Source organism: Moschus berezovskii, chromosome 1, assembly GCF_049115385.1.
Source record: "Moschus berezovskii isolate FMDL1 chromosome 1, NW_MosBer_1.0, whole genome shotgun sequence".
Classification (NCBI taxonomy): domain Eukaryota; kingdom Metazoa; phylum Chordata; class Mammalia; order Artiodactyla; family Moschidae; genus Moschus; species Moschus berezovskii.
Window position 1 is genome coordinate 141701946 of NC_142460.1, and position 14678 is coordinate 141716623.

At 34.4% G+C, this 14678-nt stretch overlaps 1 protein-coding gene across 6 annotated transcripts in view; it reads right to left on the reverse strand.

The window, feature by feature from the left end:
- Positions 1 to 14678, reverse strand: part of RNF13 (ring finger protein 13) — a 140190-nt gene that overhangs the window by 38063 nt on the left and 87449 nt on the right. For all 6 annotated transcript variants that reach the window (XM_088839896.1, XM_055411885.2, XM_055411877.2 and 3 more), the window contains 2 exons: positions 11746 to 11836; positions 7025 to 7130 (listed from right to left, as the gene is read on the reverse strand). In XM_088839896.1, the coding sequence (XP_088696022.1) occupies positions 7025 to 7130; positions 11746 to 11836 (197 nt within the window). The remainder of the gene's footprint in view (positions 1 to 7024; positions 7131 to 11745; positions 11837 to 14678) is intronic.

Below are 14678 nucleotides of genomic sequence, written 5' to 3' on the forward strand. Positions count from 1 at the left end.
AAGATGAAAGACAAGTCAGAGACTGGGAGAAAATATCTGCAAATTGCATGTCTCACACGGGATTTCTATCCAGAATATATAAAGAATTCAAAACACAATAATAAGAAAACAAACAACCCAACAGAAAATAGGTAAAATATCTGAATAAACACTTCACTGCTGAAGATACATAGATGGAAACTAAGCACTTGAAAAGATGTTCAACATAATTAGTCAAGATAAAAATGAAAATTCAAAATCACAAACACTGCTATTATTATATACATATATATACATACATACTATATATCTATTAAAAGGAAAAAGACTGACTATATCAAGTGTTGGCAGGCAAGCAGAAGGGCTGGCACGTGATACACTACTGGAAGGATTGTAAAATTGTACAACCATTCTGGAAAATAATTTACCGGTTTCTTATAAATTTAACTACATATTTACGAAATGACCTAATTATCCCACTCCTACTTATATTTTGCCAAAAGAAATGGAGGTGTATATCCATAAAACAACTTGTACACAAAGCTACAAAAAAGTCTATGTCAGCTTTATTTAATAGCCCCACACTAGAAACAACCCAAACGTTTATCAGCAGATAAGTGAATAAACAAAACCGCAATACAGTCATACAATAGAATACAACTTGTCAATAAAAAGTAAGGACTATCAACATATTCAATGACATTTATGAGTCCCAAAATAAGTATTCTAAGAGAAAGAAGGCAGACACAAAAGAGTACATAATTTATGAGTCCCTGTATACAAACTGGTAGAAAATGCAAATTAATCTGTAGTGACCAAAAGCTAATCTGTGGTTGCCCAGGGATGGTGGGAAGGGAAGAAATGAAGAAATTTGGAAGGGGTAAAAAGAAAGTGATTAGAGTATAAGGAAACTTTTTGAGCAAGTTGATATTTCATTATCTTAATCATGACAGTGGATTCACACATATCCATATATATATGTCAAAATTTATCAGACTACAAAATTAAGTATGTGCAGTTTATTAATATATTAAAGTTTATTTTAAAAATTTAATAGTAACCACTAGAAGAATAACAATATAAGCTTTCAAACTAGCAGGAAAATGGAGAGAGGGATAAAGAGAAAAAAAGTTGGGTAATCCAAATCTGCACAGTAGAAAAAAACAGAATAAAAAGTCAACAACAGAAGTCAGTCCAAATCACAATAAGGTAAATGGATTCAATTCACCAGTTTTGTTTAAAATTTAGAGTGTATCATATTGGATAAAGAAAAAATTCCAACCATATGCTATCTACAAAGTAAGAGATTAAAACTTAATGACACATTAAGACAAAAAAGTAAAAAATACAGGGGTACAGGGAGGGGGGAGCCTGGTGGGCTTCCGTCTATGGGGTCACACAGAGTCGGACACGACTGAAGTGACTTAGCAGCAGCAGGTAAGTTATATTATGATAATATCAAGTCTAAAATTTGGTTTATCAAGTAAAGTAAGATATAAGATAAAAATCATCATTAGGAAATAGTTATCACAATGATAAAAAGGATACTTCACCTAGAAAATGACAAAATTGTGGAAGAATACATAAATTCATAAGCTCGGTAATTTCTACGTCAAGCAGACAAAAAAAAAAAAAAAGGTAAAGACCACAGACCCAAGATGCCCACTATGGCAACCACTGTATACAGGCAGCTACTGAGCACTTGAAATGTGGCTAGTCTCAATTGAGATTTACTGTGGAAGTATAAAATATACACCAGATTGCAAAGACTCAGTACAAAAAGGATGTAGGATATATTTTATAACTATTTATGAACTGAATATTGAAATACATTTTGGATTTACCAAGTTAAATAAATACAATGTTAAGTTAATCTCACAGAAATATTTCCTTTTACCTTTTTTAATCTGGCTACCAAAATATTTAAATTACAATAAATGTGGCTCACAATTTCATTTTATTACACAGCACTTCTTCAGAAGACAGGAGTGCAGAAAACTATAGACAATGCAATGATTATTGTATATTGTAGTTGCACATTTCTGTGAATCTACTAAAAACCACTGAGTTGTATGATTTAAATGGGTCAATTTTATGTTATGTGAAGTATATCTCAAACTCTCTTCAAAATACTAAAAAAAAAAAAAAAAAAAAAGACTAGACAAGACAAATACACAAGCTCAAGTTAATGGACATATATAAAATTTTACACCCTACAATGCTTTTCACATATATGGGGGAAGTTTATACATTTTAACCACAATTAACATGCCCCTTCACCATCTGGATTAAAAAGGAGAGTAAAGACATTAGAATACATGTCCCACTGGAATGTAAGCTGCTTGAGATCAGGGATTTTTACCTATTTTGTTCACTGAGGAAACTTCAGACCCTAGAGGAGTGGCAAGGTTTGGAGGTGCAGAACAACCATTTGTTGAATGAAAGAAAAAAAGAAAATTGAAAAATCCAATCCTCTAAAAGACAAACTTCTGACAACACTGTGCAAGGCATCGATGGATATGAATAAATCAGACCTCATCCCACATATAGTAGGAATTCTCTTTAAGTTGCTATAGGAGTACTTAGATGTTATAAATCACTTTATACAATACTTGAAAACAGACAAAACAAAATTTCTTAGAAATATAATTTGGTATAAAGAAGAAGACAACCATTTATATAACCATGTAATTATGAAAAAAAACCCCAGCAGATTTAGATAATTTTACAGGCAACATTCACCAAAACTTCCAGGAAAAAAGACAATTTCAATTTTATTAGGGAAAAAAGAAAAACTTTTAGAAAATAGAAAATAAAAGAAAGCTTTAGTTTTATGGGACTAGCTTTATCTTGTTTGAAGTGAAGTGAAGGTCGCTCAGTCGTGTCCGACTCTTTGCGACCCCATGAATCACAGCACGCCAGACCTCCCTGTCCATCACCAACTCCCGGCATTCACTCAAACCCATGTCCATCGAGTCGGTGATGCCATCCAGCCATCTCATTCTCTGTCGTCCCCTTCTCCTCCTGCCCCCAATCCCTCCCAGCATCAGAGTCTTTTCCAATGAGTCAATGCGTTGCATGATGTGGCCAAAGGATTGGAGTTTCAGCTTTCGCATCAGTCCTTCCAATGAACACCCAGGACTGATCTCCTTTAGAATGGACTGGTTGGATCTCCTTGCAGTACAAGGGACTCTCAAGAGTCTTCTCCAACACCACAGTTCAAAAGCATCCATTCTTCGGTGATCAGCCTTCTTCACAGTCCAACTCTCACATCCATACATGACCACGGGAAAAACCATAGCCTTGACTAGACAGACCTTTGTTGGCAAAGTAATGTCTCTGCTTTTTAATATACTATCTAGGTTGGTCATAACTTTCCTTCCAAGGAGTAAGCGTCTTTTAATTTCACATTTCCCAAAACTGGAACTCTGGACACATTAAACAGTAACTGCCCAACCTCCCCTCTCCATAGTCCTTGGCAACCATCATTCTACTTTCTGTCTCTGAATCTCACTACTCCAGGTACCACACATAAATAGAATCATACAGCATTTGTCCTTTAGCACTTATTTATTATTTCACTTAACATGTCTTAAAGATTCATCAATGTTGTAGCATCTGTTAGAATTTCCTTCCTTTTTAAGGCTGAACAGTATTCCATCACACGTATATATCACATTTTGTCTATCTATTCATCCATCAATGGATAATTGGGTTACTTTCACCTTTGGCTATTGAAATAATGCTGTTATGAACATAAGCATGCAAATATCTAACTTCCAGCTTTAAATTCTTTTGAGTATACACCCAGAGCTGGAATTAGATCATATGGTAAATTTATGTTTAATTTTTTTTGCTGTACTGTTTTCTATAGCGATAGCTCCATCTAACATTCCCACCAGCAGTGCTCAAGGGATTATCTAGCTTTGATGTCAAGATTACTCTAGCCCCATAAAGCTAAATTTCTCTTACCTGGACATTCAGGTTGCTAGTATTTAGGATTTTTGCACCTATGTCCAAAGTGTAACACTGGCTGATCCATATTGGAAATTTGATAACCCAATACGCAAAATTTATATATCATAGTCAAAAGAGTGTACATAAGATACAAGGGGTTTTAGAATTTACAAAACAAATTCATGTAATCCAACATAAGAATAGAGTAAAAGAAAAAACAATGATCATCATGATAGAAAAAAAGACATATAAGGCATCACCCATTCTTTATTTAAAAAGAAAAAAAGGCAAAGAAAAATTTTGTTTCCTTATTTCTAATTCTTATACATTTTTTGTCTTACCAGAAAATATAGCACAACGTTAAACAGGAAGTACAATAGGCATCTTTTTTGTTGTTGTTTTTAACATTCATGAAAAGGCTTCTAATAATTCACTATGTAATGTTGTTCATTTAAGTTTTTAGTCAGTAATCTTTATTGGCTTAAAGGTATTTACTCCTAATTTGCCAAGGATACTTTTGGTTATTCTAACTTTCCATATTTCCTTATACACTGAAAACCCAAGAGAATCAAAAAATTCAAATTACCAGAATAGGAGAATTCAGTAAGTCTGTAGAGATAAAATTAATATATAAAAATCAATAATTATCCACTGTCCAAATAGTTGTTTCTTGAATACTAATCTTCAATTAAAAAAAAAAACAAATCCAGGGCTCCTTGGGGGAAATGTCTGATTTTAGGGCTAGGGCAAGATAAAGAAATGATGAGCCTGGAGTTTCTTATAGGACCAAACACTAAAGAAGTATACTTACGAAACAGAAGGATGGGCCAAATCAAAGAGACCCAAGACCCAGCCTGCAGAGCTCCCAATGGCCAAAGCTCAAACAATTAAACAACAAAAATAATGTAGTATTGGATTATTACCCAAATTATAAAAGAAATATACAGAGCACATACCAATATAAATGTGATTGAACAAATAAATAAATGCCGAGAAGAGACAAATCTTCCTTACAAAAGAATTCTAAATAATGTATGTAGATACTTCCCTCCCTCCAGGAAGTGGAGCTTAATTCCTGCCACTCCCTACTTTTAAGACTGGCTATATACTGCCTCACTTCCAAACGAAGAATAGAATAGAGAAAGACAAAAAATATTAACTTCATAGTGGAAAAAGCTGGCAAATTAAAAAAGCTACCTAAACTAAGGGATGAAGGTTAACATCATCAGTGGTGTTATACAAGTATCATGTACCCCTGGCTGACATGTTAGGATGAGAAGGGCAATCTGCTTTGCTGATACTCTTTATAAAAACCTATAACCAACCCATTCTAATCATAAGAAAAATATCAGATTGAGGAACATTCTACAGGATACCTGGCCAGGACTCCTCAAGACTATTAAGGTCATGAAAAACAAAAAGAGATCAAGAAACTATCACAGGTCAGAGGAGACTGGGAATACATGAAAACAAAAAAATGGACTGGGTCCTGGAACAGAAAGAAAGCAGTAATGGAAAAATGTAATATCTATCCAGTCTGGACTTCAATAACAGTAATGTTAACTGTGTTAGTTTTTTAGTTTTGACAAATGTATCATGGTAAAGTAAAAGTTAACACTGGGGACAACTAAATGAGGACTGCACAGGAACTCTCTTCTTTGCAATTTTTCTGTGAATCTTAACATTATTTCAAAATTAAAAGTTTATTTTATTTTATTTATTTTTTTTTATTTCTAAAAAAGAATTTTATTAAAAAAGCACAAATGCAAAGAAATGAACAGAGGAAAATGTATGCGTCGAACCTGGACTGGTCACTTATGATAATATACATGCTACAATTCCATTCTCCCCAATCATTCCACCTTCACCCTCTCCCACAGATATTTTAAAAGTTTATTTTAAAATATCAGTAACGTTCCTATACCTCAGTAATATCTAATTAGAAAATACAATTTAAAAAAATCTAACAAGCCATGCTAAATGTTTACAGAAAAAAAATATTAAACTGATGGATATGAAAAACCAACAAATTAAAAGAAATACCACATCATAGGAAGACTATTTCAAAGACAGTGTTTAATCTTTATTAATTCAATACAGTAATAAACTCATTGGATATTACTATAAATATTCTTTATGAAAAATAAAAAGGTTAGGGACAATAGTGGGACTGTTTTCTATTTTTGTAAATCTCTTTTAGTATCTGTCTTAATAGAATACAGAGAGATTCTCACATGTGCTTCTGCATTCAATTTGTTTTGATATCTCAGTCCATGTAGCCTCTAGAAACCTTATAAACCCCAAGAGAGTGACAAAGGCAAATCATAGCTTAGTATCATTATGGAAATAATTTTGACCTTGCAGACCCACCAAGAGCCCTGGGATATACCTGATAACCACTATTTTGTAAACAATGTGTCGCCCTCTTAACCTTGAGGTCTCATAGTATTCATTTACATTTTAATATGAAAAATTTCAAATTAGAGAAGAGTTAAAAGAATTTTTATAATAAATATGCATATATCTCCTACCTAGATTCTACAATTAACATTTTACTATATCCTTCAATCACATATTTATTTATCCGACTATTTACCCATCAATACATTTTTCCCCTTTATTTTTTACAATGCATTTCAAAGTAAGTTGCAAATATCAATATACTTCCCCTCAAATAGTTCAGCATGTAAACTCATTACTTAGAGTTTAGTATTTTTTATAGCTCTTTTTTATTTTTCTTTTTAGGTAAACTTTACACAGAATGAAATGCACAAAATTTAAGTTTGCAATTTGGTGAATCAGACATTGTGCAACCCAAACAAGATAGACAACATGATTCTCACTCTCCAGGAAATTCCCTCATACTCTTCTGAGTAAATCCCTCACCTCCTTTCCTCCCCACACCTTGCCCCTCAAAGAAATCACTGTTCTGTTTTTTTTCAACCCAGATTATTTCTGCCTTTTCCAGAACGAGTCATGTAAATGGACTCATACAACATGTACTCTTCTATGTAAGGCCTCTCTCAGTACAATGTGTTTTAGAGCCATTCATATTATTTTTTAAAGTATTTAAAATTAATTTACCTACCATGAAAATGACTATCAAGATGAGACAGATGCCCACTATGATAAGAAAGGGGATCAGGTAGTATTCCAAAGGAAGGCTAAATTCCGGAACTAAGATAATGTGGCCCCTGCAAGAAAACAAAAATTAATAGTTAGGAAATACTGACTTGTCAAATTATGATGTTAATTGAAAACAAAAATATTTTTAAAGCATTTAGACATTACAATTTAATCCACTAAACCCATCTCATTTTCTAATAGATGATTTCCATTAAGTTAAGGGATGTTTTCTCCATTTTTAAATCAGCTTTACATATTTACCAAAATAATTTGCCATTTAATTAAAAGAAACTTTTAGACTAGTTAAAGGAAATCAGTTAAGCAATACTTACTGTGTCCCTCCTAAGAATACGTGTTTACTGAATTTAGTAACCTGGATAAAAGTTAGCATATTTCACAAGCAAAAATCAGTATTTAAAACTGGCAGGACCTCAGGCAGTATGTCAACAAGAACCACACGCCCCCCCAACACCAAATTACTTTTCTTCAGTTTCTCCCATGAAAAAACTCTGGAGCCACTATTGACGAAAATGAACTCCCTATTCCCTTTATGCTTTATGGGAATTTGTTGTACTAAGTACAATGGATATAAATAACCCCCGTACTCCACATGCATCTGTGAGATACGGAATGGAAAACTGGCAAAGAATTTCACAAGAGTTGTAGCTTCTTTTCTATTCTAAACCTTCTCCACTGCTTGACTGAAAAAAAAAAAAAGGAAAAAACACTACAAGAATGTGTATATTGTGGGGGTTGCGGGGGAAAATAACCAAAGGCCCTATTCTCCTCGTTGTTAACCATGGTTAATACAGTTATATGGTTATCAACCATACAATATTAGTATTATGAAAACTGACAGGGAATCAAGAAATTAAACTGAACAGAATAAGCACACTATTTGTGCTGCATGAGCAAATTTATATAGTAGCAAATCCTGCAATAGAAAATTTCCTCAGACTAGGGAAGGGTCTGTATAATGGTCACTAACATGGTTGATTTCTCCATTGTACTTCTGTACTACTCAACTAGCATGGTGTCAGAAACATTACATTGTTACCCACTGCTGGGTGATTTTTTAGGTACCGACTCCAGGTACTTCATATCACAGACTGTACATCAAGGTAATCAAATAATTGATAAGGTGTGATTCCTTTTTATGGAGTTATTTCAGATAATAAATTAAGGAGGAATTATAAAATAAGACTACTTGCAAATCCTAAAGAACCAATGGCTTCAGACAATGATTATTAATGATTGCTCACATCACAAAGAGAGAACCAAATATTATGTCTCCTGATAGAAATATATAATAATACATATAAATTATTCTTGCCTTACCTATCCTCCTGGTCCCCAAGCCATGTTTGAATTTGAGCAACCCTCTAGATCTAACTTGGAGAAGGCAATGGCACCCCACTCCAGTACTCTAGCCTGGAAAATACCATGGACAGAGGAGCCTGGTGGGCTGCAGTCTCCACGGGGTTGCTAAGAGTCGGACACGACTTAGCGACTTCACTTTCACTTTCATGCATTGGAGAAGGAAATGGCAACCCACTCCAGTGTTCTTGCCTGGAGAATCCCAGGGACAGGAGAGCCTGGTGGGCTGCTGTCTATGGGGTCGCACAGAGTCGGACACGACTGAAGCGACTTAGCAGCAGCAGCAGCAGCAGCTAGATATAACTAGCAATTTACAGGGAAAATAAGTAACAAAGAAAAGCTCTAGACAATACACCAAGGATGCAGTCAGAAAAGTCCATATTGTGGTAAAATTTTACAGGACAAATGACCCTGTTTCTTCAATAAATAAACGTGTAGGGGAAAAAAAGAGGGACAGCAAACTTGTAGATTAAAAAAAGGGTAGTCATATGCCCTTATTTGCTCTGAAACAAATCTAAAGATTGAAATGTTTTGATACTGAATTAATGTTTACTTTTCTTAATTAAAAAAAGGATAACTAAAGAGCCTCTTGATGAAAGTGAAAGAGGAGAGTGAAAAAGTTGGCTTAAAGTTCAACATTCAGAAAACTAACATCATGGCATCTGGTCCCATCACTTCATGGGAAATAGATGGGGAAACAGTGGAAACAGTGGCAGACTTTATCTTTCTGGGCTCCAAAATCACTGCAGATGGTGACTGCAGCCATGAAATTAAAAGATGCTTACTCCTTGGAAGGAAAGTTATGACCAACCTAGACAGCATATTAAAAAGTAGAGACATTACTTTGCAAACAAAGGTCCATCTAGTCAAGGCTATGGTTTTTCCAGTGGTCATATATGGACGTGAGAGTTGTAGTATAAAGAAAGCTGAGCGCTGAAGTATTGATGCTTTTGAACTGTGGTGTTCAAGACTCTTGATAGTCCCTTGGACTGCAAGGAGATCCAACCAGTCCATCTGAGAGGAAATCAGTCCGAGGTGTTCATTGGAAGGACTGATGTTGAAGCTGAAACTCCAAAACTTTGGGCACCTGATGCGAAGAGTTGACTCATTGGAAAAGACCCTGATGCTGGGAAAGATTGAGAGCAGGAGGAGAAGGGGACAACAGAGGATGAGATGGTTGGATGGCATCACCGACTCAATGGACATGAGTTTGGATAAACTCCAGGAGCTGGTGATGGACAGGGAGGCCTGGTTCATGGGGTTACAAAGAGTCCGACACGACTGAGCGACTGAACTGAACTGAAAATGCCATTATATTTTTTTACATATAATTTTATTTTCTAGTGATATATTCTGAGATGTTTACAGTTTAGATCATAGGGTATCTAGCACTTGCTTTAAAATAATCATGGCGTGGGGAAAAAAGGGCAGGTGGCACTTAAATAGTGGACAGTCCAAACAAAATTGGCCATAGTTGATTATTCTGAGACTGAATGATATTCATCATACCCATCTCTAGTTTTAAACTAAATAAATAAATAATAAATTAATAGGTAGGTAGGCATGCAAGCAGGCAGACTGACCAACTGGCAAGTCAACAGATAGATGAGACAAACCAGTCTGCACAGGTCTACAATCCTTCAAGCAGAATTCTGAAACCTAAAAAGCTTTAAAAAGTAAAGTTTGCAATTCATTTGATAGTCAACTTGAACCTAACTGACACGATCAAACACTCATACATTTATTACAGATATATATGTTATTTGATTATAGAATGCTGCCTCAATCCTCAAATTTTATCCCTTGGAATATTACTTAACTTTTAAAAATCTGAAAATGCTTCAATTCCACATTATATCTGTTCCAAAGAGCTAACAGATTTTGTGGCCTTGCATTAACATGGAAAGGGTCTAAATATTAAGTAAATAAAGTATGTAACAAAATACTGAGTATTACAAGGCACTGTTTTATAAGCAGGGTATCTCTAGTTAAGGTCAGCATTCAAACATGGGGAAAAAAATTAAGCTGTCAGTGAAGAGCATTATAGGGTCTTCTGTTTAAATGTTTTCTAATCTGAAATTTTCCATATTTTATCAGTAGGTATCTATTACTTTTTAATTTAAAAGCAAATGGTTTTATTATTTAAAACAAAAAGACTCTTTAAAATACACATAATGTTTCTATGTGAGGGGATAATACTGAGATAAAAGCCAATAGTAGTTCTCCTCACCCCCATTAACTACACAAAAATGGCTGGCAAAACTGCATCTTGCTCAACTATTTCTAATACAATATCCAAAATTATATTCCCTAACTTAATAGATATTCTGAGCACAAAATATGTGAACCGTATTTTAAATATCAAAACCATATAGGGAAAAGGTCAAAAAATGTAAACAGACACTCTTTCCCTCTCTTTTTTTAATTCACATTCAAACTCAAATAATCACGGATTTCCCCGCCCCAAATAATTAGAATTGCATTTCATTGTGCCAGTTTCCTCTTTTGGCAGATGTAGATGGTAAGAGAGAATAATAATAACTTCTAGAGGGTTGTTGTTAGAATTAAATGTATAACAAATATAAAAGCTTTGTTTCATGAGTGCCTGGAACTTGCTAAATCCTTGATATTTATTATATTACTATATTATATTATAATATTACTGCTTTTATTATTAATATTGTTCTTTTGGTCAAATGCCTGTTCCTGTCCACTATGTTTTGGTAACCTGTTTTTTAGACGAAGCTCTGAAGTGTTAATTGAACTGCACTGTTTTCTATATTAGATAAGACAGTTGTGCCTTATGTTAGTTTCAGTCTGAATTTTACCATGGTAATGAGAATTTGGGGAGAAATTCCATAAGAGGTTTTAAAATCCAAATCAAACTTTTTAAACTTGAAAACAAACTGTGTTTGTAAAAGTTAGTCACCAAACAAATCGTGTGTTGGATTCTTTGTTTATAGAACATTTCCATTTAATAAAATACAAATATGTCTTAATGTAAAGTATCATGTAAATGTAAATCACATTGCTTCTAAATACCAATGGTTTGACTAAACTATAAAAGGGAAAGTTCTCTTTTTAGCAACATGGGTGCCTTAATCTCTCTAGCATAAATATATTTTCAGTATGCAATCATACACAGAAGAAAAGTAAAGCCTTAAAATCATGACTTAAGAAGATACAATTTAGCACAATAGAGTACATTCTAAAACATAATTTTGATTACAACTAATCTTATATAATGCTACCCTCTCACAGAAAAGAATTTAAGCTACACGATTATTTTTTATATCCATTACTTACCCTTTTTCATATGTGAATTCATCTTTCAGGGAATTAGCTGATGATTCACCAATAAAGACAGATGGAATGTCAATTTTCTTTAGTACTTCAACTGTATAAAACAATAGTAAAAGTTATTCTTCAAAGCCCATACTTAGTGTAAAATCAACTTAACTTTATAACAACAGCAAATATCAATGTAAGTGGAAATAACTATAATCAATTTGAATTGTTTGTTAGTTGATTTTCCAGATGGCAGAATTATACCACGATCCAAATGGCTGAGAAACATGACGACATTTACAACAACAAAAGCTAATAACATTTTGCATATATACATTACCACACTGTCTCAATAGTCCTATGAGATTGAAATATAAATCTTACTCTATTTCCATTTTGAATTACTTGATTTATTCCTGTACAGACATACTTAACTATTAGAAAAGAAAAAGAAATAAGAGGAAGAAATGTAAAGTATTTTTTCCACACATAACTTAATTCCTAAATGAAAAAGTGAAAAAGCTTTTTTTAACATACCCATTCCCAGGAGAGGTGTAAGCCAAAGAATGTAAGAAAGACCACTTTACAACAGTCTGAAAAATGACACCACACATCTAAGGCTTTTCAGAGTGAAGGGCTGACAAGAGTTCAGAAAGGGCACTGGATAGGGAAGCTTGGTAAATTTCTACTTCCTCCTAAGCTTGGAGTGCATGTTAAAGCATTGTGTTTTGACCAGTGCCTTTCAAAATTTACTTCTATATCTATATTAAAAAACCAAAATCAAATGTCAACAAAAAAAGAACTTTGTAAAAATTACCGATTACTCAAGAAGAGAAGTAAAAACAATCATCCTACTGTCACCACAGAAAATAGCCGCATTTTAAACTATGAGTTACTTTAATACATTTGGCTTTAGAGAAAGTCCATTTGTTTTCTTTTCTTACATTCTGCACAACTTTGTTCTACATTTCTTTTAAAAACTGCATATTTATTATTTATTTAAAAGAGGGGGGGTGGATACACATTAAAAAGAACAGAACACAATCATAACCCTTCCCACCCAAAGATAAGGCTTTATTTGAAGCAACTGAAACAGTTCTATAAGTTTTGACAAATAGGTACCATTATATAAACAACAACAATCAAGATAAAAAAATACGTTATCATCTGTCCAAATTCTCTCATGCCCCTTTACAGTCAAGCCCTCACCACAACCTTAGCAATCACTGATATATTCTTCTTTAATTCTTACAAAGGCAAGTTTTAAAGTTTTAAAATCTTAGTATCCTTAATAGAATACATGCTTTTTCGTTTTCAGATTGGATTTACACAAATAAAATCATCCATTTCACACATTCTTTGTCTCTGTCTCTCTCACACACACACACCCAATACCATATAAGCCCTAAAAGGGGAGGAGCCAAAATGGTTAGCAGAGGAATATTTAATCACTATCTTTATATTAATAAAATCAATAATATTTAAAATTTTATATTAATGGGATCATATAATAATAATAATGGGGTGGGCTTCCCTGGTGGCTCAGAGGTTAAAGCGTCTGCCCCCAATGCGGGAGACCCGGGTTCGATCCCTGGGTCGGGAAGATCCCCTGGAGAAGGAAACGGTAACCCACTCCAGTATTCTTGCCTGGAGAATCCCATGGATGGAGAAGCCTGGTAGGCTACAGTCCACGGGATCGCATACAGTCGGACACGACGGAGTGACGGAACGGATAATAATGGGAAAAAGTATAGGGTTTTTTTCCTACTCAATGGTATATCTCAGATATCCTGTCATGTCACTAAATAAATATCCACCTCATAATTTTTAATAGCTGAAGAGGTACCGTTATATAACCATATGCTGCTGCTAAGTCACTTCAGTCGTGTCCGACTCTGTGTGACCCCATAGACAGAAGCCCACCAGGCTCCCCCGTCCCAGGGATTCTCCAGGCAAGAACACTGGAGTGGGTTGCCATTTCCTTCTCCAATGTGTGAAAGTGAAAAGGGAAAGTGAAGTCGCTCAGTCATGTCGGACTTGTAGCGACCCCATGGACTGCAGCCTACCAGGCTCCTCCGTCCATGGGATTTTCTAGGCAAGAGTACTGGAGTGGCTTGCCATTGCCTTCTCAGGCATCGCCAACTCGATGGACATGAGTTTCAGTGAACTCCGGGAGTTGGTGATGGACAGGGAGGCCTGGCGTGCTGTGATTCATGGGGTCGCAAAGAGTCGGACATGACTGAGTGACTGAACTGAACTGATATGTTATATAACCATATATATTTTAGGGAGATATTTTCTGTCATGCAAAGAGATCTTTCTCTTTCACATAACAGTTTAAATTTTAATTTATTTGGTAATTAATGTTTGGAATTGAATACACTTTGTAAAAATGTTCTATTCTTTCACGAAGATACTCTGATAAATTCAAGGAGGAATTTTTGGCTTGTAACTACCGGCTTATAATTATTGGAAGTAACATAACTTCTTTGAGTTATGATATCTAATGAGATGTTAAAAGCTCCTCACTTCAGTCAGAAAGTTAAGAAGAGGCGGGAAATGATGTACACAAATATATTCATATTCATATGGAGATTCTGCCACATCGTTTATCTACTGAAAACAAAACCAAATGTTTTCATTCACAAAATACTTTAAAAATACTAATTTTAACTCTGATCCACAAAATAACTCTGTAAAGTATACCAGGCAGTATTAGATGAGCAAGAGTGTAGTATTATTGTACCATAGACAGGTTATAATTTAAGTGGTCAACCCCAACCTCTCTAGATGCATATTCCAACTGCCTGTTCAATATCTCTATTTGAATGCACAAGAGATGTTTCAAACTTAATGTTTCTCAAATGGATCTCTCAATATCTCTTTTCCCTTCATCAGTCCCACTCTTCCTTGTCTCTGTAAACAGCATAACTATTTTCACCTAGTTTCTC